Source organism: Protomyctophum bolini (genome assembly GCF_963924005.1).
Source record: "Protomyctophum bolini genome assembly, chromosome: 14".
Lineage (NCBI taxonomy): Eukaryota > Metazoa > Chordata > Actinopteri > Myctophiformes > Myctophidae > Protomyctophum > Protomyctophum bolini.
The window spans coordinates 19,615,520-19,640,144 of NC_137875.1; the positions used below are offsets into that span (position 1 = coordinate 19,615,520).

Sequence of the window (24,625 nt, forward strand, 5' to 3'; positions counted from 1 at the left end):
ATTTAGCATACTTTTACCAATGAATTAGCCTATACACAGACAACGACTTTTGGACGTCTTTTTCTCAAGTCTCGAGTCAGTCAGTACTCAGTGTAGATTACCCGGCGGTGTTGCTGCCCCTCCGGGAGTCGCGGCTCATGGCTCTACAGACGGCACAGAGACAGCAGTCACTCCGCTGAACGTGTCAGTGTTGCTGCAGTGGTGTGAACTGTGAACCGTGCAGCCTAGGCACTGGTGCTGCTGAGTTCTGACACAGCCGACTCACAGCTTCTTCTTCTGAATTAGGCTACTTTATATTTGCATTGAAAAAGACATTTTGCTGTTTCCCAAAACAAACCAGCGCGCGGCCGCGCGCTACTCTTTGCTACAAAGCGACTGGAAGGACGAGGTTTACAGACATAGCCTACCAATAGTAGTCAATCATATGCTGTATAGTGTATAGCCTATCCGATCAGCGATCACCAGGGGGCAGCGACAACACACACACACACACACAATAGCCTTCTATAATGCTGCGCACATATATTATATATATTTAAAAAAATATCCAGCATAATTTTTGGGAAGGCTAAGCCTTCCCTAGCCTTATGCACCCGCCGCCTATGAGCGAGCGAAACCCCAGTGAAAGGAGGAGGAAGAAGGGGACAGATGGGGGAGCAAAAGAAAAAAGAGGAGTGACGAAATGTTGTGCCAAATGAGAAAAGGAGGCAAAGATGAAAAGGATTTATTCGTTGCCTCAGCGGTACTTCACTGACTTTTAAGGAGCTGCTTTGCGGCAGCTGCACCTCCGTTTCCCATTCAGGGCCCAGCTCCTCCTCACACACACACACACACACACACACACACACACACACACACACACACACACACACACACACACACAAACACACACACACTGTCTTGAGAAGATCAAGTCATCTCTCTATAGCAACAGCCATCAGTTCTCTGCATGGGCTGGGGCTTAAAGTTCAAAACGGCTCTGAATCCATTCCATTCCTTAATGTTTGAGCCAGTGAGCGGAATTACAATGAAGCCACCCGTTGATAATGCCCTGGCCTATAGTCTTATGCATGGCAGTGGCTCTGAAACGTTTTAATTTGAAGGACCCCCAGTTTACAAAATGAGCCAAATTGACCTGTAATGGTCCATTTCAAACTCCCCCCAAGGAACCCAGAGGGTCCCAGAACCCCACTTTGAGAACCATTGATATATCATGATTATTTCCCCAGATATTTTGATGATGACTTATCTTAACAATTAGTAATACAATTACTTAAGTCGAATATTACAATATTATGCAATCATGTTTTTCCACTCTTAAAAAATATATTTGTATTGCCATTTATTTGATAAATGTCAGGACTATACCTGACAAATGTTCCCGTATTGTACAATTGTGAACAATCGCTATACGCGAGCGTAATTCAGCACGTAGCCTGGCGCGTGCAGTCATTTTCTGCTACGCTAATGGCTGCATTAAATCTGTCTTGGCCTGAGGGCTTCCCTGTCACCATAAGCTTCAATCCCCATGACACAAATTTGACGTGACATAGTGCCTCATGGTGCAGACATGTCCATCAGGCCCCGTTTCCTCTACACACACATACCATGCATGCACCTGTGCATAAACACAACAGGATTGTGGCAGTGTTGATTTTGACAGTGGGCAAAATATTGTCCACTGGTTCGCTAGGGACACATGCAGGAAGCAGGAACTGGGGATGGCAATGAAGGACCGGGAAGTCTGGCGTGGCATTGTTAAATCCATGATCTCGACCAAGGTCGAAACATGATGATGTAATTAGAAAGCATTACATTCATATTTGTTTATGGTCAACACTTTATTTAAGTTTGACTTTTAACAGCAACTAATAAGTAATACAAATTAAAAAAATAATCATGATCAACACTTTATTTAAGTAAGAGCAACTAGTAAGACAAATAGTTCTATCTTTCTTCCGATCTTTTTAATTGTTGGTAAAATAAAAATGCAAAAAGAAGAAAAAACTACCCACCTTGCCATAGCAATCAAAGTCATTAGTTAATGTAACAACAGTAATGTTATGCATCTTGGCTGCCTAGTTCTCTCTCTCTCAACCTCCAGGTATGCGGTGGCAGGTAGTGACATGTTAAGCTTCAGATCCACAGCGTACAGGACCCTGCATGTGTTGTTGTTGTCGTCCCCCTCTTCTCATTGGGATGTATGTTATGCTTACGTGTGTGACCTCGAGTTCCACGTGTCACTAGGATGTACATCTCTGTGCAGATTAAGAGTGACAGTAAATGAGTTTGAGGCATCTGGAGGTTAGTCCCCTCGCAGAGGGGCCCCCACAGCCCTGTCTCGACAGCAGTACGTGGCCTTTGGCTGTTTGAAAATTGTCTTTTTGACTCTGCTAAATTGTAAATTCTGTCTCCCTTTCCTTTCCAAGATGATGGCAGTACAGTACATCTAGTGACCAATCGGGTCAAATAACTCCATTGACCTACCAATAGGTGTTCTATACCTAGGGTTGTCCCGATCCGATCACGTGATCGGAAATCAGGGCACGATCACGTCATTTTTCATAATCTGAATCGGATCGGGAGCAAAAAAAAAACTTGATCGGGACATCCCTAGTATCAATATTATTGATTACCATTAGACTGGATATTGTCTGTGATTTTGGATATTGTACTGTTGTGATATATTGATATTGTTCTCAAAAAATCGGATCAGGAAAAATCGGTATCGGCAGATCAAATGATCGGAATCAGATCGGGAGAAATAAAATTGAACTGGACATCTCTAATTCTACCTGGTACCAGGTACCAGGGTCTATATGGGACATCTCTAATTCTACCTGGTACCAGGTACTAGTCTATATGGGACATCTCTAATTCTACCTGGTACCAGGTACTAGTCTATATGGGACATCTCTAATTCTACCTGGTACCAGGTACTAGTCTATATGGGACATCTCTAATTCTACCTGGTACCAGGTACCAAGGTCTATATGGGACATCTCTAATTCTACCTGGTACCAGGTACTAGTCTATATGGGACATCTCTAATTCTACCTGGTACCAGGTACTAGTCTATATGGGACATCTCTAATTCTACCTGGTACCAGGGTCTATATGGGACATCCCTAATTCTACCTGGTACCAGGTACTAGTCTATATGGGACATCTCTAATTCTACCTGGTACCAGGTACTAGTCTATATGGGACATCTCTAATTCTACCTGGTACCAGGTACCAGGGTCTATATGGGACATCTCTAATTCTACCTGGTACCAGGTACCAGGGTCTAGATTTAATAATTTCCAATACATCCCAGCCTTCCCAGGTTGTAGCTTGAACCTTCTACATACATTGACGAGTCTTGTTCCATGCTGTGCCAGTGCAACGTTTTTCTTCCTTTTCTGTTAACCTGTGTTTGTGTAGACCTGAACATTTATGCTTCACAGACCCTGCAGGTCCAGGCGCAGTATAAAGTGTCTGCGTCAACTCTCTCTCTTTCTCTCTCTCTGAGCGTCTCTCTCTGTCTCAATCTCTCTCTCTCTCTCTCTCTCTCTCTCTCTCTCCCCTCAGCCTTCTCTCAACAACTGTAGACGAATCCAGCCACCATGCTGGTTTAGGATGAAAGATGGATAGAGATGGGTGGGAGGGAGAGTGCGGGAGAAGCCTTCAACCGAACAGAATGATTTCATTTATAAAGATGGATGAACTACAGGCACACTTTGGTGCATACAGTGTAAAGTAGCCGTTTGGCAGGTGGAGAGAGGTGTATTTTCTTCTTTTTTACACAGGGAAGGATCTTATTTCTCTATAATTGTCATATTTGCATGCATGCTCCGATGCACTGAGTCATGATGGCTCCAGATGGAGGTTGGTATTAAATGACTGTGGTGACAGCAGTTGATAACGTGTTCAAACACTGCAGTACATTTATTTATCTCTGTGTCCTTTTTTGCAGTGGTGTAAAACTTACTCAAAGGTTTTACTTTAAGTAAAAGTATAAATACTGTAATGTAGATGTACCTCCATTACAAGTCCCGTATTCAAAATGTACTTGAGTAAAGGTGCAAAAGTATTGGCATCATAATGTACTTAAAGTACTAAAAGTACTCCTATTGCAGAATGTCCCATTTCACGAGGTCAAAATGTGTACAAAATCGTAGTTGAGTAAAAGTACACATTTTGGCTCTGATGTGTAGTGGTGAAGTAAGGGAAAAAAAGTATTGGAAATACTCAAGTAAATACAAATACCTCAAAATTGTACTTAAGTGCAGTACCTGAGTAGCCTAAATGTACGTAGTTACTTTACACCACTGCCTTTTTTGTGGTGAGACAGGGCAGTATTTAATCCGTTTCCAGACGTATGCATTAGGCTGGCCTGGCCAGTAGCTTACTAGCTACCATCGCCGTCTACACTCGCTTTTTATAAGAAGAGAACCTGTGCCTATCAAAATGAGATCAAACCAGACCCCAAACCCTGTTCTCTCTCTCTCTCTCTTTCTGTGAAATTTATAGGCTCCAACACTCCTCCCTTCCACCCCCCCCCCCCCCCCCCCCCCCCGGCGCTAAATTGGAGCTCTTTCTGACAGAAAAGAACCGTTGTTTGATTTAGCTCGACGGGAGACCACCAACAGTGCACCTCTCTCAGCAGAAACATTTTGTTTAAAGTTTTTGATAATTTCTCCTCACTTTTATGCTTCAACCCCAATCCCCCCACCAACCACCCACCCATCTCTCTCTCTGTCCTGCCATAGTGTGTGTTTTTAACAAATCATTAACAGGCTACACACAGTTCTGGGGACCAGCACCCCCCCCCCCCAGGAGTAGTGCTGACAGGGCGAGGGGCAAAGTTCACCGGGGTCGGGTCAGGCGATTGAGTCTTGTACTCTGGGCTGGAGGGGCTGGACAGAGTGAGGAAGGGATGCTGGCTGAAGGTGTGTATGTGTGCACGTGAAGGTCAGAGGGGTGAAAGTGAGAGTTTGGAGGCGGTGTCATGCTGAGCAGATCCAGAGCCCTCTAGCTGCCAGCCTGAGGTGTTTGCCTTGCCATTAACTTCAAAATTATTTATTTTCAAACCTTGCCCCCGGCGTCTGCGCCACTCTGTCTGAGAAAAATTGCTGGCCTTGGCCCTTTTCTCTTATTTTTTTGCCCAGGACGAGGCTCCAAGAGAGCAGTGAAAAAGCAGAGGCGTGGTTACGGTAGACTCCCCAAAGCATTTAGACGTTCGTTGGGTCTGGAGGTGGAGCCTCCAGACTAGATTAGGAACTAAGGTCGTAAGCCTGTAAGCTGCTCTTGTGTGTATAACGAAGGCATATAGCAGCATACTGCCCGCTCATAAAGACCCCAGACAGAGATTGAGGAGATAAAAGTTGCCTGCTTGCGAGAGCGAGCTGATGCCCATAAAAGCTCTGCCATCGGTTCTTTTTTTTTTGGGAGGGGGGGCTCCGTTGAAACGCGATCCTGTAAAAATATTTTCTCCTCATTAACCTGTCATCCTTGGAGCCGTGACGCGTAGAGCCGACCGACCGGTGGAGGGAGGGGAGGTGACTTAGGGGGCCTAAGAAGGGGGGGCAGAGTTACCAGCCGGGCGGGGCGGGCGGGGGTGATGTTTTATTTATTTGAAGGTCGTCTCGTGGTAATGTGTTGAGTGGGGGGTGAAAAGGCCTTTGGTTGGGCCCCCACGAGGATTTAAACAGCTCCCCACTCCCCAAAACGCAGACCTCCTCAGTCAGGGCACACACACGTCACACACACACACACACACACACACACACACAAGCACATTGTCACAGATTGTGGTGAAAATCTGTTTCTGTATATGTATTTGTGTCAGCGTGTGCGCGCGTGCATGCGTGCGCCATTTTTGGGAGACTGAACGAGTTTGTTTGGACGTGTCTTTCAGCAATCTCCCCCCCACCTTCTGGCCTGTTGGGTTCCCAGTGTGAGCGCTGTTTGTCTAGGTGCATGTGTGTGTTTGTCTGAGCCGTGCTGTTTACGTGTGTCTGTCAGCATTTGCTGCCCCCCCCTGCCCTCGCCCTCTTATTCTGTGGAGAGAGAGAGAGTGTGTGTGTGTGTTTCAAAGTCCCAGAACGAGAGTGGTGGGGCGGGTGCTTTGTGAGAGGTGTGTGTGTGTGTGTGTGTGTGTGTGTGTGTGTGTGTGTGTGTGTGTGTGTGTGTGTGTGCGTGAATGGGGGACGTTCGGGATCGGGTGTTTATTATTGGTCTTTGACCGGGACCTGGTGTGGTGACCCTGGGTCAGAGTGTGCTGGCCTGAGCCGTCCCATGCTGGTTATAGGCCCGGTAGGCCTCGATCTGGGTCACATCAAGTGTCTTTGTGTTGTCTTTGGGGATTCAGACATGTCCTTGGGTCTACTCTGCACACCACTCAGAGATGTCCCGACTGACACGTGGCGAGGCCCCAAACTTACTTTTCTATTTGGGTCAAAAGTCTTGGTCCTTTTGTTAAGCGAGAGAGTGCTTGACCACGGTGTAAATAATACAGATATATTCTTTGGTTTTTCAACCAGTGGTCCTTGAGGGGATTCCAAGTTGTTCCCCCAGCTAAATGATGGGGAGTTGGTAACCAAATGGACCCTATCTTTAACTGTTGAGAGCGTACAATGAAACCAAATGGACCCTCCTGGGATAAAAATCTGCATTACTTAATTCACAAGAAGTCTACAGATTTAGAGAGAATGTAGAAGATTTTTTTATTTGCCTGTTAGCTCTCCTAATGGTACCACATCAATACAGCATGTAATTGTGTAAAACGATAACGAAACATTCTTTGGTTGTGGGTCCGCGAGGTCATCAAGGTGGTCCGTGGCTCAAATGCCGAATAAATAATGGGCCTTGAAAACCACTGCACTATTTTGTCCAAGGGGCAATGATGGGGAACTGCCTGCTTTGTACAATGGGTCCCTTTCTTGGACTATCCATAACGTTTGGAAGATTGATCCTTTTCCAGGACAAACGCAAACATCCAGCCTGTTCATAGCAATGGTGACCTCATCCCAATTTCTGTGTGGACCCCCCCCCCGCCCCCCCCAACCATTGGAGCCACTCTGTTTCGCAATGAAGTAGGTGTTTAGTTGACCAACAGATTACTATTACTATATAACTTAGTGCTCTTTCCAAGAGACATTTCAGCTGTACTGATACTGTTATCAAGACCCATGGAGGCTCCAGTTGGAAATTCTGCATAGTGTCTCACATGCGTGCGTGTGCGCGCACGCGCGCGCCGCGCGCCTAGACTTGGGGGAGGGTGGCTGAAAAGTCAACGGGAGATATGAGCAGGAAATCAGCAGCAGATGTGGGTGTAAAGTTAGGGAATGGGTCCAGGGAAGCCCTCTCTCTCTCTCTCTCTCTTGAAGTCACAGAGACACCCAATCCAGCTCGCCCCCCCAATCCTCCCCCCATGCACAGTGTCTGGACACGGGGATCACTTTGAACCATGACACGGCACTGCAGCCGCCATGACGCTACAGGAGCTCTCGTTTCAGCACCGAATAGTGTGTCCCCGAGGTCCAAATCCAGACGGGCAGGACTTCATGGCCAGAGTTGTCGTCCTCCTCAATAGAACCGGGAGAGACCACGCCAAACCCCAGCGGCCACTCACATAGTGCCGTGAGTATATTATACTCACGGCACACTTTGCCACTTTGTGCACAGTGGCTCAGCAGGGGTAGAGTGGCCCGGTGGAGTAGCCTGATGGCTCCCGATGTGGCTCAGCAGGGGTAGAATGACCCGGTAGAGTAGCCTGATGGCTCCCCATGTGCAGGTTGGTGCCTTCTTGCATGGTTTCCTCCGCCATCGCCGTACAAATGTGTGTGTGAAAATCAATGTAATGCACAATCTTTGTAAAGTGCTTTGGATAAAAGCGCTATATAAATGCACCATTTTCCATTATTTTGTTCACGCCACAACTACACTGTCTACACTCTGTGCTCCACCTCGGACAGACGGGAACAAGAGGGAAAAAGAAGAGAGTAGCGGTGTAGTCTTTCACGAGGATTCCTCAGCCGCAGTGAAGCGCACAATTTATGTGTCTGATTAATTGCTTTTCAAATAAATCACAGGTATGCTGCCAGGGGCGTCGTTCCTATAGCCTGAGGGGTGTGTGTGTGTCTCTTTCTCACACACACACACACACACACACGCACGCACGCAGGCACGCGCGCGCACAAACACACGCAGAGTTGAGGCGAAAGGTTGTGTGACTGGGGAAGAAAGAAAGAAATAAGGTGACAGTTATGTGTTTGTGACTTTGACTCTAATAAAGTTGTCTTTGACAACAGGGCCCCGGCTATATCTAGTATGGGAATGGATGTGATTTGTACACGATAAAAACGCAGTGCAGTTCTCTGCTACCAGGGTCACAGAACAGAGAGCGATGGGAGATTTGCAGTGTGTTGTGTAACTGCGTGTTTAAACAGCGTTTTGTGAGCTATGTGTTTATTTGCATATTGTGGCCGGGGGGGTGGTTGTGTAATTGCTTACAATGAGCCTAGAGTTGTTAGTCAAATGAGATTCTATCACCCCCCCCCCCCAGGTTTCTAGTCTTCACTTCATTAGAAAACCTGCACTGTGGAAGATTGGCAAGAAGGCTGACTCTAGGGTCAAAATGGTAAATTATGTTTTTAAAATGATTGTCATATATATACACTGTATACCGGTATGTAGCAATCACATCAGGGAATTCCATACACTTCATACACTTTATGAGCTTAAAAGTGACAGGCAAGCAGATGGACATCTCCATATGGGCTTTAAACGGACACAGACAGATAGACAGACAGACAGTCAGACGAGTACTGTGACAATGGGTACAACAGACCTGTACACATACAGGTACACACACCATGCAAACATGCAGCGGGCATGGATTAAAGTTATCAGTCGCCACGACTGATTTCAGTCATTCATTTGGATTCCAAAGAAGCCAAGCTGTGTCTTCGACGTGTTGTGAGCTTGTAGATTGGCTACTTTCGGTCATTAGTTATTTTAAGATGAAAGAGTATTTGAAGTGATCAAACCAGCAATAGAATTCTAGTTTCGAAGCAGCTTCCAGAAACATGAATGGTCTCAGAGATTACATGATATCTTCAGCTGGTTCGGCCCTAAAACATCATTACATTTTCAGTCTTGAGATTTAATTTTTGCTTTATTCTATGAGCACCGGCCTAGCATTGTAAATGCTGTTCCCTCTGTCTGGAAGTTTACTTTAGACAATGAGCTTACACACACAATCCTGAACATCCCGGCAAGCCAAATGACGTTGCGATGACGTTATGATGATGACATCCTCGGGTGACGTTCAGGACTAGGCCAGATCACAGCCCATATGAAGATGATCTTTACGTCATTTCCACGACGTCTTCACCAGTTCAAGTAATATAGCTTATTCTGGTTCAGATCTGACTAGTTATGATCTGACCCTCGATTGGACTCTCTCTGATTCATCCAGGGACGTCTGTCCGTCTTAGTGGCCAGAATTTGTGTTGGTTGAAAAATCAGGTGATATTCTGGGCCAGATGTGACTAGTCTTGGTTTGGCTTGATCTGGCCCCAATAGAGACGTCGCTAATTCGTCCAGGTCCTGACCGTGCTTGCTGGGATGTGCTGTTTACTTTCCTCATCTTGTTACAGTTGTATTTTATTTATGTTGCTTGAATTGCATTTCGCTCACCCCAGAGTGGTGGTTGACTAATTAGAGCCCACTATTCAAAGTTAGACTTTTTTGCTGTGCCGTTGGAATCCGTTTGTAACCACCCCTTGGAAATAAATCTTCCACACCGAAGTTCCAGACCAATAACTATGGTATTAGTCTGGCTCAGAGAGGTGTAGTAGCGAGAGGGGGGCAGAAAACAGCGCAAATATCATCCTTTTAGGTATGTGTGCAACATGACAAGTATTGCACAGTGACAACTTCTCTGTAATTATTTCATTCTAATACTAAAAACGATATTAAAGTGATTTAAGATCATTAAAGCTGGGCTGTTATGTTTTCAATTACTGAAGTGACTGAAAGGCATGAGTTTTCTCAGAAACCCAGAGGCTAGTGGGCCTCTCTGTGGGCCACCCAGCTGGGCTAGTGGGCTTCTCTGTGGGCCACCCAGCTGGGCTAGTGGGCCTCTCTGTGGGCCACCCAGCTGGGCTAGTGGGCCTCTCCGTGCTGCCTCCATCAGCTCGCCCCGGGAGGCCGTGTCTCGGCGACGTTAAATACCGTCCCTGCACTCGTCTGCATCTAATTCCCCCTCCGCCCTCTCTCTCCATCTGTCTTTACGTCTTTCCCATCCCTACTCCTTCTTGTGCACACTGACTTCTGGTGGCAGCCAAGTCGTGGCCCGCCGAGTTTGGCCAATGTTTTCCCTCCTTTTTATTTCCTCGCTCATACTTTCTCTTCCATTCTGTCGTTCTGTTTTGTTTTGTTGTTTGCAGATGCTTGATTCATTGATTGACATTTTTATTTCCCAGTATGCAGAATGGGTACATTTCAAATGAAAGCACGAGTCAATACAAAAACTGTTACTTTGTGGACGATCCATGATTAAGCATTACACCTATTTACAAGAGGGTCCACCATTTTCAATTCATCAGAACATTTAGAGACGTACAAATATACTATACACTTGATTACACTAAACAAGTAATCATAAAGTAAAAAAGGGAAAGTAAAAAAACATAGAAAGAAAATAAAGTAAAAAAGTTTTTAAGGAGTCAAGGGATTCACATGTCTTATAATGGCTGTTGGTAGGGCGCAATGAATTTAATCACTTATTGAGCCGAATCTGGGTTGCACGTGGTTTGTTGAACTCCCTATGGTGTTGTGAGTGTGGACTTTGTTGACATTAAGGAAGTATTTCCTAGATGAGACGGTTCTGTTTTATAGAAGCGTAGACGGCTGAAATCTCAGCTAGTATAAGGTGAGCGCCGTTGCTCTCTTAAATGAAGCTTCCCCCATTTCCAGGAAACTATTATTGGCTTCTGCCCTTCGACTTTCAGCGGCTTCTATAGATGAACAAAGAGACGGATAATGACAGTGAGCCCCGAAGCAAACACACAGGAAAGGACACAGGAAGACGTGAGCCAAGGAGGGGGGGGGGGGGGGGGGGGGGGGGCATCGAGCCAACCCTGCTGGGGAGGGAGAGCGAGCTTTGTCCAATATGAAGGAACAGAGAGAGTATATTCTCATTCTCCTCTTCTCCCTCTCCCTCTCCAGACCACTAATAGCCATGTCCTCTCTTACTTGGCGTGAATTCCTCTTCCCTCTTTCTGCGCCCGTCCTCCGTTTTGCTGCTGTGGGAGTGGTGGGGAGTCCATGCATGTCTGCGTGTCTCATTGTGGTTGTGTAGGCTGTTCTGTGTGTCGGGCGCTCTCCAAAACCCTTCTATATAGAGCACCGAAGTCTGACGTCAATATCGGTAGATGGCGCAAATCCACGGGTTCATGTACTTTTTTTTGCATTGTAATCCCCCATTTTAGATCGCCTCACATAAGATAAGGTGTTTGAAAAATAATGTCAATAATGTCCCCCCGGCCGTTACACTCATGGATATGAAGAATCAACTTACTGAGAGAAAACGCTATTGTTACTGCTACTGAATTAGTTACATTTTCGCTAGAAGCAGACTGTATCAAATATGGGTCACTGATGGTTGTAAACGATACAGAGACACCTCCCCGACAATAACGCAGAGACAGCTTGTTTATTTTTGGCCAACAAGGCTTATGAGACTATTTTAAGATGAGCCCATGTTATTCTCCATAGAGAAATTACTTCCGTGAACCAGGGAAATCGATGGGATGAGAGAGTGACGTCAGGACTTCGGCGCTCTATTAGAGTGCGTCGGAGAGCATGCACCAATACTGGCATTCTCTGTGGACCTGTACACGCAAAATGGTATGCTTTGAAAGGAATTAAGGCTCCTCTTTCATGCACACACATTGCTTGTGTGGACAGCAACGGGCTGGAAGTACCTTCGCTAAAAACGCTGGGACAACGCTCCACACATCCCAAACTCTTCTCCCTTCTGGCTCCAAAACTATGGAATGCACTTCCCATAGCAATCAGAACTGCAGACTCACTCCCAATTTTCCACCGTAGCCTGAAAACCCACCTCTTCAGACTCCATCTTAGCCCGTATCACTTGCCGTAGCCTTGACGACCTTACAGGCGTTTGCATAGGCTCAACATAGATAGCATTTTATGTAGACATAGCACTCTATAGTATATATGCATAGTTTAATTATATAGATATTCCACTGTTCTTAGCTTAAGTATGATTCATGACTATTTTTATGTATTTGATGTATTATACCATGTTTTGTTCTTGCTTACTGTAAATCGCTCTGGATTAAGGGTGTCTGCTAAATGCCATAATTGTAAATTGAATGGTTGGTTTTCCTTAAATGTAATTTAAAAAACATTTTTATTCAAGTTTTGTTTTTAAAAAAGCCCATGGGGCAAGCATAAATGGCATTGATTCACAACTTATGAGAAGAATTAACAGGAGAATCAAGTAAGAATTTAGCCAAAAGAAAGAAAAGTTAATGTTAACCTCTCGTCAGAACGCGTGGGTGGTGTGGAGACCACAAACAAACAGCGACTGGCAGTTATTTTATTACAATATCCAACAGCATCATATCAAGAACAATAATGCTGATGTTGTGTTTACTAATTGTTACAGAAACACACTGCACGGCTACTGTAACTGGAGAACAAAGATATAGCTACGGCCAATCGAAACGACTCTATGTAAATACGTGTAGGAATGTTCACACCCCTAAAATGCGCAAATAAAATGTAAAATGTAAATACAGAGACATTTTTGCAATGTAATTACAACGACTTAATGACACTAAAACGACTTTCTGATGGAATAAAAACATTCTTTAACATTCCAACTGTGTTAATGTGGCGAAAAACGAAAACCACCAAAAAAAAATTGGTCTATTGTGCAGTTTCATTAGAGCCGACTTGTGGTTGAAAATACTGGAAGGGGTCACATTTATCTTGTGGGCCCTGGCATTTTGGACCTCACTTGGGGTGAAAGATCTCACTATACTGGCCTTTTTCTCACACACACACACACACACACACACACACACACACACACACACACACACACACACACACACACACACACACACACAGCGAGAGTTGGTTCTCATCATGCTATAAGAGCTCAAGCAGGAGCCTGCCCTTACATGTTAACATCTCCCTCAATCTACACCTCCACCATCCCTCCATCTGTTTCTCCATCCTCCCTGTGTCCCCTCACTCATCCGTGCTCTGTGTGCTCTGTGTGTGTGTGTGTGTGTGCTCTCATATGGACTATGGCGGTGTGTGTCACCGCTGTGATGAGGGACTCCATAGAGCTGAGGTGAAGTGTGAGAGTGTAGAGTGAGAGTGTGTTGAAATAAGAAGAATGTTTTGTGTTGCATTGAGTGTGTGTGTGACTGTGTGTGCATGGTGTTCCCTCTTATCTCTCCATCCATCCATTTGCAGTAGCACTTAGAGCAGTGGTTCTCAAAGTGGGGTCCGGGGGACCGCCAGGGGTCCTCGAGGCAGTTCCAGGGAGTCCCCAACTATGATGGATAATTAGGAACCAAATGGACCCATGGATCTGTAACTCTGGAGTGCACAAATGGACCCAAAAGCACCCGTTACACACGGGGGGTCCGTAGACCAATACATGTCAACCTGGGGGTCCTTGAAATGAAAATGCTTGAGAATCACTGCTAGAGCCGTAAAACGTATTTTCTTATGGGGGTCCCTGGCAATATCTTTTCAAATGGAGGTCTGCGGGCTAGTTACTTTAAGTGTCAATTTGGGGGTCCTTGGCATGACAAAGTTTGAGAACCACTGACTTAGAGCCTGCCTTCGCAGTGGAATCCTCTGTATTAATGTAAAGGTGTGGAATTATAAAATGAGCGTTAAATAGCTCTACAGTATATTCACCTGGTAACCATTGCTATAGTGTAAACAATGTAATGTGTACATGGAGAAAGAAAAAGAGAGAATCAGCAGATAAAATTGGAACCCACCTGAAAATGTGTTTTCTGTTTATTAAAGAGCTGAAGAGAGGGGAACACTAGTGGTTACTGTCAGAACTCATAGCTTTAACTTTTTATCAAAACCTTTATTTCGTAAAAAACGGACTATGTGATTTGTAAAGATGGACCCGTAGTAAGGCTCAACTCAACCGGTTTTGTTTATTCGCACAGTATAAACAGTACAAAAAGGTAACATTATTAAAAGGTGAGAAAATAAACCCATAAAGGGCTTATACAGTACATGGTTCTCACCTAAAACAAACAAGTTAGACAAAGTGATCGAACATAAGTTATGACAAACCACAAATACACTTGCGTGCAGTTGAATGTGTGGGTGTGCAAGTCTGTCTGTGAGTGAGTGTGCCTAAGTGTATGCATGGCTATGTATGTGTATATGCAGAATAAGGCTACATTATATTGTAGAAGCAAGTGGAGAGGCTTGATTCATCAGGCTGGCCCTTATACGTTTAAAGTTACAGAGTGAAGATGAGGAATTGGCAATAAAGTATGTGTGTATTTCAGTGTAAAGAACCTCTGACTTTAATGGAGAACTAGCTAAGAGTGGTACGACTGAAGGGAGGATGGAGATTGTCTGATTGTATAGTATTATAATCATGAGCTTGAGAGTTGGTCTTAATGGAGAACTGGCTATGAGTGGTACGGCTGAAAGGAGGATGGAGATTGTTGGATCGTCTAGTATTATAATCATGAACTTGAGAGTTGGTCTTAAAATATTCTTTGAAGTGTTTAGGAAGCAAAGGTGTGTTCACTTTTTCCACGTTTGGCTGGATGAGAGAGAGTTCAACATGTGCGCGAGTCCGTTGTCCGGGCCTATCCTCTGGACATCCACCCTGCTTCTGTCATTTGACCGTCCCCTCCCCTTTTGTTTTTCATTTTTCAAGCGGGCCATACTAGTGCGACTAGCTGGTCCATTCTGCTTGTGAAAACAGGCTGCATACCTTCCATACAGTCCCACTGACAGACAGATGGGGCCTGGGTTAGGGTGCTTTTATAGCTTTCATTTTTAGTGAGATTGTGATTGTTTTACTCTTAAAAGAAAAAACATGCAGCAACTGTACTATATACATACAGTAATATACAGCTCACATTAATTATCTGGGGGATAGATACTATCCCTATATTTGTAGACAGAGTAACGTACACACCCACACATTTTTCACCGCTTGGTCAACACTACCGTGTGTGTGTGTGTGTGTGTAATGGTGTGTGTGTGTGTGTGTGTGTGTGTGTGTGTGTGTGTGTGTGTGCGTGCGTGCGCGCGCAATGGTGTGTGTGCATGAGTGCGTGCATGCAATGGTAACAGGATGTTTTGGCCCATATTGTATTGTCACAATGCTGTTTGTATGTGTGTGTTGAGATGTTGCAGCAGGGCCGCTGTTGGAGGGCGTCCGCTTGTTTAGTTATCTAGTCAGTTTGTGTTTGTTTGGAGCCATGTGATACAACTCAGGTCGCTTGCTGCTTTTCTTCACTCTCTGCATTCTTGTACTCATCTTATTTATTTATTTTTTCAACAACAAAAAAAAAATTGTAGCTCATGCTGGATCTACATACGTTCAATTCAGGATAACCACTTAAGCACTATACACTTTAGCTATAGTGATGAATGGCAAAAAAATGCCGATCTAAAGGCTCACATCGCACCGCATTACAACACATGGTGAGCTTGTAGAGCTGCTATTTGGGGGGGAAAATTCATACACGTTTGAAATGAGGGGCGCTCTTTATCATCATCATTCTGGCCAATCACAATTTGCGTCCTCACTTTCCCGTCTTCACTGTTCTGCCCTCACTTCTATCTTCAATACAGAATGTACTTTTCTCAGCCAATCAAATCATCGCTATGGGGTGATCACCAGCCAATGTTTGTGTTTACACAAACCTGGAAAGCTGGGCATAGAAGGGGCTAGCGCTCCTCATAAATAAGTTAGACATTCTTGAAGATTCTTTTTTTATAGTCCACTAATTGCCACAATACAGGCTACCGTTTCAGACTGAAACAGTACAAACTTAGTTGTGTCTTTGTGTTCCCCTCCCTCTCTCTCTCTCTCCAGGGGCAGTACCTCCCTTCAGACCTGCTGTGTCCAGAGACCTATGTCTGGGCGCCTATACCAAGCTGCGTACCACATCTGGAGAAGTCCCGCTACTGTCGCTTCAACCAGGACCCGGACGCAGGTACCACCTTACGTCACCACCACCACCTCACTCCAACATTACGCCAGCGAGACATTTATTTAGACTGAAAAGAAACCTTAAAACGGTATTTTACATATTCCAAACCTATCAAGCTCCATTGCCTCTTAGCACAGCGGCTTGTATGTATGCCCCAGTCTAGACTGAGTGGAGATTGGCAACTGTATTTATAGGGAGACACTTTAGAGCAGTGGTTTTCAACCCTTTTTGTATCAAGGCCCATTCTTTTTTTGGCCACCATTCACCATCCACCATTTGATGACATTTAGCCTCTCATACCCAAAACTTTGAATATTTTGTTGTTGGATAAGGTTTTGTCCACAATTCCATGCTGTATTGATGTTGGTGAGGCAAATGATCAAAATAACAATTATTCTACATTCTCTAATTGTGTAGACTTCTTATAAATTAAGTAATGCAGATGTTTAACAATAACTTAACTCTTGAGAGCGTAAAATGAGAGGTCCATTTGGCTACCAATTCTCCATCATTTAGCTGGGGACCACCTGGAACCCCCTCAAGGACCACTGGTTGAAAACCACTGCTTTAGGGGTATTCGTTTGTGTAGTTACCATGCCATGATGTAACGCAAGTTACGTAACTACATAGAGATATCAAAAATAGTCAGCTCTGCTGATTAGAAATGAATAATTAAAAGAATAGGCTCCTCATTGATTTGCATTGTACGGTGAAACCGCTCTCTCAAAGTCAGACCTTTTAGGCCGGATCTTCAAATAGTAGAACTATTTTGGATATCTCACCCGCCTTTGGAGTTGTGTGCAAAGCACAAGTTGGCAGCTCGACAGAGTGCATTTCTAGTTACAGTATGTCTGTGTCCCTTTTATGCCCATATATGGAGTTCTTTGTCAGGCATGCTCAAATATGGAGTCTATGCATACCTAGCATACCATATCTATACATCCATATATCCATCCAACAATCCATATATGGAGCCTGGGCAGAGGCCTTTTGTGGTAATTCTGGACAACCGTGGGTCCACCGGACTCAACACCGGGCACTGCACTCCCTGTGGTGGTGTGGAACGCGTGTGTCAAATTTGAACACGGTGGAGCGAATAGTGTTTTATAATATCTGGAGAGAATTTAATTACCCACCACCGGTCTAAATTCTTGGCTACTCCAACTACGCCCGCAGGCTGTTGTGGATGAACCCATGGAACACCCCCCCCCCCCCCATACTCATTACGACCTGATCCGGGGTCGTGCTGTGGTCGCGGTGGTGTTGAAATTTCTGGGCTCAATCCCCCGATAGCGTGCGGTCACTGACCCAGGGTCAGCGGAGTGTGGGCTGCTGCCCTGCTGATCGCACTCCCTCTTCCCTATTCTTTTTTGGTGTGTGTGTTTGTTCAGAGCAGAACTGACACTGTCATTAAACTGAAAAAAGGGTCATGATAATGATGGTGACGGGTGGTAGAAAGACTGTACAGAGCTGTTAGACTGGCAGACGCCGTTGTCTGTGGCAGGAGAGGAGGGAGGGAGGGAGGGGGGGGGGGGGGGGGGGAGAGCATAGAAGAGGGCGGTGGGGGGGTAGCAGTGGTGGGAAAAAGTACTCACATTTTATTTACTTAAGTAAAAGTATCAATACCACAGTGTAGAAGTACCGCCAAAAGTCCGGAATTCCAAATGTACTTGAGTGAAAGTATTGGCATCAAAAAGTACTCACCATGCAGAATGTCTCGTTTTAAGTTCAAATGTATACAGAATCTTTTGAAAATATCAGATCTACAAGCTCACGTGTTGCATCGCGACGCATTGTGAGCTTGTAGTTCGTCTGGCTGAAATGTATATAGGGCTGAAGTGGTTAATGTTTTGTAATTGGACTAATAATGAAATGAACTAGTAACTAAAGTTTTCAAATACATTTTGTGGAGTAAAAGTACAATATTTGCCTATGAGATATAGTGGACTGAAGGAAAAGTATTGGAAATTGGAAAAGTAAAGTACAATTGCCTCCAAAATGTACTTAGTTACTTTCCACGGCTAGAGGGGTAGTTAGAATTGGTTTATTGCAGGGAAAGTGTTTTTCACAACCTCTCCCTGTCTAACCCACACACACACAGAGCCAGTGGTGTGCTGTTGTTGTTGACTCTGCAGTTCTCTGCTATCCTGAACACCAATAACACCTTGTACCTCAAATGAACTTGAACTTACCTTTCCTGTGTTGTTTGTGTCCGTGCGTGTGTATGTATGTGTGTATATATACCGTATATATATATCTCGTTGCTTTGGGCTGTAATATCCAGAGAGTTTATTTAACACCTTAACCTATTTAGACCAAAAGTTCTCTAAATCCCAACAGTTTTCTAAAAAACCTATGTTTCTATATCAGTGGTGCTCAACCTTTTTCATGTCAAGGAAGTCGGATGTAACCGACTGGACCCGTGAGGGTCGTTTGTACACATTTTACACTCTGAGCTACAGTAGGATGAATTGACGCTGGCGGACAGGAGATCCGTGCATGTGTATGCTCTTCCGTTTGAGCGTGTGTACTTTGTGTATGTGCGTGTTCACGTGCACGTTTGTATACAAGCCTAAGGGTATATCGTCCAGGCCGTAACCCGAGTCGTCTGGTGTTTACACTTCCCCATTAATCCGCATCATCAACCAGGGACAATGAACAGGAAAGTGTGTGTTTTTTTTCCTTTTCGAACCATCCATAGGTATATGACCGTGAGGAGAAAGAAATGTGAAGATAAAGAACCTGGAAGTCAGTGGTGTAAAGTAACAAAATACAGCTGTGTGTACTTTGTTACAGTACTAGTTTTTGGGAGGACCTCTACTTTTGTGAGCCCCTCCTATGTCCAGCTTTGAGAGTGCGTGTAAACACAAACATTGATTTCGTCGACAAAAAATATGATCAAAATTGTCCGTCGACTACCGACTACCGACAAAAACTAAATAAAAACTAAGCTACAATGACTAAAACTAAGACTAATTATTACCAATTTCACCAACGGCTTCAGTTCAGGTGGATCACCACCCACCAGGCAAACCAGGCATACTGAATGAACTGGTGGACGTGTCTACATAAAAAAAAAGACAATTTATCAAATACTGTACACCTTTTTTTTTTATCCTTCCTTATATGATAATAATACCTGTCTTAGGGTTGAAACAAATCACGGCACCCCATCTTAAATCAATACGGTCACCTCCACTACATTCCGTTTTATTTAAGGAACCTCAGGTTCACTTTGCAGACAGCCTTTTTTTGTGTCAATTATCTAATGTAATCCTGGGCGCTACATTTCCTCTGCCAACCTGGGGGGACACCGGACTGACCTCATGCTTCCTTCTAAGCATGAGGAGTCCAAGCTGCTTCTTTTCACCTGACGGGGAGTTTCCTCGGCCGGACATAGCGCGTGGAAGGAACACGTTTTTCCGACCAGTGCAGACAGCCTTGTGTTGACTCAAGGGGCAGTCGATGCGGCGTGCCCAGGTAGAACTAGTGAAGTGAATGGTATTTTAAGAGACGATTAGAACGTGGACATTACAGCATGCCATGGTCATTAACGGCTTAGCGGGCGATAGGTCTGACCTCACTTTCAGTCACAGGTTTGAGCCCCGACAACAAGGCACAAATTACTGAAGACAGCGTAATGGCCCACACACTTGGGAATTTTTTGTCTGTGGTTTTATGGTGTGTCTCTCTCTCTCTCTCTCTCTCTCTCTCTCTCTCTCTCTCTACGTACGCGCCTGTGTGTCTGCGCGTTTCCTCCTGCCCTTGGTGGGTGCCTCCATTCCTGCATGGCCATGTTGATCTTGGACAGGCCCCGGACATTATTTCAGGCCTGGGGTTTCTTTCTGTGTGTCGGAATGTGGTGCCAGTACATTTCAGACACCAGCTTGCATGATCGTTGCTGGCTTCCCGAGGCCAGGCAACAACCAAGTTGTTGGGCCAGGAACTGGGGCTAAAGATGGCCCCTGCCAGACCGGTGGTGGTGGTGGCGGCTGAGGACTGTTGTCTTCCAAAAATACACACGGCGGTCAGTCAGTCAACGGGTCATCAGCAGCAGCAGCCTGCTGGCACCCTGCTACGGTTTGCGGTCTCAGACCCAACTGTCAGGGGGCCAGCCTGTGGCCTTGTCCCCGTGGCCTATATCCGAGGCGGGCAACTTTGACGACGGAGAGAGGCCACTATAGTATCCACACTCACTCCAGAAGGGAATATTACTGTGGTAGAAAAAAAATAGGCGATCTACAAGCTCAAAACGTGTCGCACTGCGACGCGTTTTTTTTTAATTGCAATGCAATTTTTGAATTGGAATCCTGAAAAGTAACATTTGTATTTAATTTCAAATGCATTTAGTTAAACTGTTAACTTTTTGAATTTAAATGCAAATTCATTGGACATAAAAAAAAGACAATAACATTTCAATACTAGTTATTAAGCTACTATAATAGAAGTAATTAAATGTTTGCAAGCCACAATAATAAATCACTATTCCGATATTAACCTGCAGGCCGCATTAAATGAAGGTGAGGGCCGTATGTGGCCCCTGGGCTGCCAGTTGCCCATGTATGGCCTAAATCAAGCCATGGTCCTCCCTTTTGGCAGATAGTAACAAAAAACATTGGACAAAAGCAACTTAAAATATCAGTCAGTATAGAGAAGATGGTGGAAAACCCTTCCATGCCAGACAAACGTTTACTTAAAGGACCTATAACATAAAATTCAACTTTTTAAATTTCTTTTGTGTTTTTGGGGCTCCCATGTGTGTTTTCTATCCCCACAAATAACCAATTTTGAACAATCAGGCCTTCATGTCATATGGGTGTTTTAATGGAAATTGCTCTCAGGAACAGCTCGACTGATTTTGGCCTCATCGTGATGTCATCAATGTCACCCTACTTTGTATAATTCCTCCTTTTCTTCAGTCTTCAGTTGCAAATTTGCATTTCCACTTTGTTTACAATGTCCACCATTGTTGATTTTCCAAGCTGGCATGGAATGGAAACAAGCCTGGTTTTATCTAGCATCAGTATTATAATGACTCAAATATTAAATAATCTGCATATCAGCACCCCCACCACCTCAGAACATTGTGGTACTGCAGCTAAAACTGCTTTCAAAGTCCAGAAAGAAATGCCAAGGCCTGGTTATATCAGAGTGGTGATTGAGGCTCAAACCATTAGAAATAACTTTGAGGGACATAGACAATATGATTATTAAATATTAAAAGCAGTTTTAAAATGCATGTTATTTGCGCTTTAACAACTTAAACCTTGTAGTCCGGCAGCCAACAGCTTTATTTTGTTTAAAATTGGAAATGTGGTATATAGTGAAATGGCCTACCTAAAAAGCTCAAAATGTGTCCATGTCGACGTTCGAAAATGAAAATTTTGACAAATTTAGCCCCATAATAATTGGGATTCCAAGGTTAATGTGGTTAATTTAAATGCAAATGTGTTGTGTGTTAATATATGTAATCTTCTATATAAATAAGATTTGATTTGAACACAGCCTGCAACTGTAGCCCATACTGTACATCCCCCAACCGCTCCACAGGCTGACATTGCATTAAGGCCGGGGCTGTGAAGGGACCCACCCTGGTTGAGAGGGGGGGGGGGGGGGTTGTCAGGTGTCCATTTTAGGCTGTCAGGGGTGTGTAGGATACAGCGTTGTCCTAATGAGGTGTGGGAACAGTGTTAATCTAAAGTTTACACAAGCCTGTCCTAAAGCTGGACCCCATTGATTGCGTTGCCTGTTGCCTCACACTTACAGGAGGCCTCTCTTTGTGACCCCCACCACGTTACATGTACATGGTATGCACGCCCACACGCATTCTGCACAGCCACATTATGGGCTGCCTCTCACACGCACACACACGCGGACACACTCACACCCTCGCTTGTAATCTGTTTGGCTGACAGAGAAGTAGGGGCATTGCCCTCTCTGCGGGATAAACTCTTGTAAAAAGGGGGGGGGGGGAGAAAAGAGCATGACACGCGAGTCACCCCATGAACCTTAAGTGCCTCAAGCAGGCGCCAGACCAGACACGACCAACTTTAAACATCCCTGTATGCTGACTGACTCCAACGAACGCACGCATGCGTGCACACACTACACACACATGCTGTTGCTGCTAGTCTCTCCATCACACACACAAACATGTTAACACCGGTTACCATAGGGAGCAGTAGGTGACCAGCCCCAGAGAAATGTGCGACATGAGCAGACGATAACATGTCTTGTTATCATCTTTGAACCCAAAGTGTTAATCGCCTATGTGCTACTAAGCGTCACAGCCGTATACTAGCAACCGATCCATTGATTTGTTGAGCGACGGCTCGAATTGAGCTCCAATGTTTTATTAAGCTCCAAATGTCGTACTTCATCCCATTATGAGCCATAGAGTCACTAATGACCGCGTGCACGTGAACGGAGAATTCCGGATTTAGGCTGTTTCTAACATGGATGCTAGCGGTGGCTAGCGACATTAACCCTCATTTATCATAACTTGTTTTATCGTCTAAGGCTACCTGGGCATTATTAAGTAAAACTTGTTAAAGCCCAGCTGCACGGGGTTTCCCTGTCATGAATCCACGGGTCCGCCTGCAGTCCCTCCTGTTACCACTAGGTGCCGAGCGCCTCAATGTTGGAGAGCCTCACTGGGGCCTTGGTGTGGCCCTGCTACAATGCAAGAAGTTGGGTAGGGGAACAGAAGGGGGTTGTGAAAAGACCTGGGATGTTTACAAGTCCCCTGTCTGACAGCACCCACACAATACCTCCAGCCTCCCTGTCCGTCTCCGCAGTACACTCCACACAGGTGTACTTTTATACCTGTCTGGCTCACTTTTCATCCTGACTCTCTAAGCTCCCCTCTGGCACTTCTCCCTAGACTCCCCTCCCGGTGTGTCTTCCACTCAAGCCGAAGGTGAGAGAGGGGGCATCACAGCACTCCTATCTCTCGAATCCTCCACTGTCAGAGCACAGGGAGACACCAGGCCCTTTTTGTCTCCACCATGGGGAGAGTAAGTTTTGCACTCCGTCCGTCCGTCTGTGTACAGCTAATTTCCGGCACTGTTAACTCGGTCGATGCCAAACTGCCCTAGTGGTGGCCCGTCTATAGGGGGCCAGCATTTCTTTACATTACTTAGATTTTATCCATACATCACGCAAATCGGTATACACTACCTATCACAAATACTCCTATCCTCCTGGTGGAGACCTGTGCCCTGAGGGGCTCTTTTTCTAGTTTTCTTTTCTTTATTTCTGACTGGTATGGGTCTGTAGTAGGACTTTGTGCCTAACAAGTAGTACTTTTCATTCTTTCTTTCCACGATGACCTGCTCTTTTGGGGGGGGGGGGGGGGGGGGGGGGGGCATTGCAACATGGGGTCACAGGAAATGGTCTTATCTGAAGGTGAACCATGTGCCCTGCATGCCATTGACCAGTGTGGACGTCTTAAGACATCCTCAGATGGGACGGGAAGAGGCTGAGAAACATGACGAGGGGTGTCGAGGCCCCCTCGCTTCAGGGGCTGACCCTCTCACACCCCAACACTCCTCTTTCCTCCCGACCCTTGAACCCTGACCCCGGAGGTCTTCAAACCCCGGAGTGCTGCCGCTGTCACTGGACATCCGGTGTCCTCGCGGACCAGCATCGGGTCTGGAGACTATCCGAAATGGTGGAAGGGGGAGAGATGGATGGATGGAAGGAAGGAGGAAGCCCAAAGGGAAAGTTGTAAACGAGTGTTTATGCCATGAACGGATGTTTGGATTGTCTTGAGTGAGAGATATAAAGAGAGAGAGAGAGCAGCAGCAACCGGACTCCTCTCTGTGCTCTGGGCTGTGTTACTGTAGAGGTTAATTGACTGTTTGACAGCTGTACCACTGTCCACTAGTGTTTAGGAAGTGTTCATTCCTTAATATGCCTTCACACAAGTCCCCCCTTCCCCATCTCCTCCATTTTGCAAAGAGAAGCAGTGTTGCAGTTGTTCAACTGTGGAACACAGTCACATTCCTGGATGGGCTCAGAGACGACACATATGCGATTAGCCTGAGTTATTGAGGAAGCATAATAAGGAATATAAATACAATTTCACTGCCAAGTTGTTAGGACACTAATACTCAAGTGGCAAAATGATGATCATGTGAAAGTTACATAACGTGTTTATAGCTGTTGAAGTACGTCCCCCCCCCCCCCCCCCCCCCATATGACGATTTTTAACATATTGCTTTTCATCCTCATTTGAAAATCTGCACTTGTGTAATGGGAGCCTCAGATCATTATGATTCAGCATTATATCTTTAGAATGGCATGCAAGCCAAGCTTGGGGCATTGGTGAACTGTGAAATTAAGCTATTAAATAAAACATGAACACATAGTGTGGA

The 24,625-nt window shown here is 45.1% G+C and overlaps 1 protein-coding gene across 4 annotated transcripts in view; it reads left to right on the plus strand.

Moving 5' to 3' along the window:
- Positions 1-24,625, plus strand: part of ate1 (arginyltransferase 1) — a 107,714-nt gene that overhangs the window by 71,813 nt on the left and 11,276 nt on the right. For all 4 annotated transcript variants that reach the window (XM_080782376.1, XM_080782375.1, XM_080782374.1 and 1 more), the window contains one exon: positions 16,130-16,250. In XM_080782376.1, the coding sequence (XP_080638502.1) occupies positions 16,130-16,250 (121 nt within the window). The remainder of the gene's footprint in view (positions 1-16,129; positions 16,251-24,625) is intronic.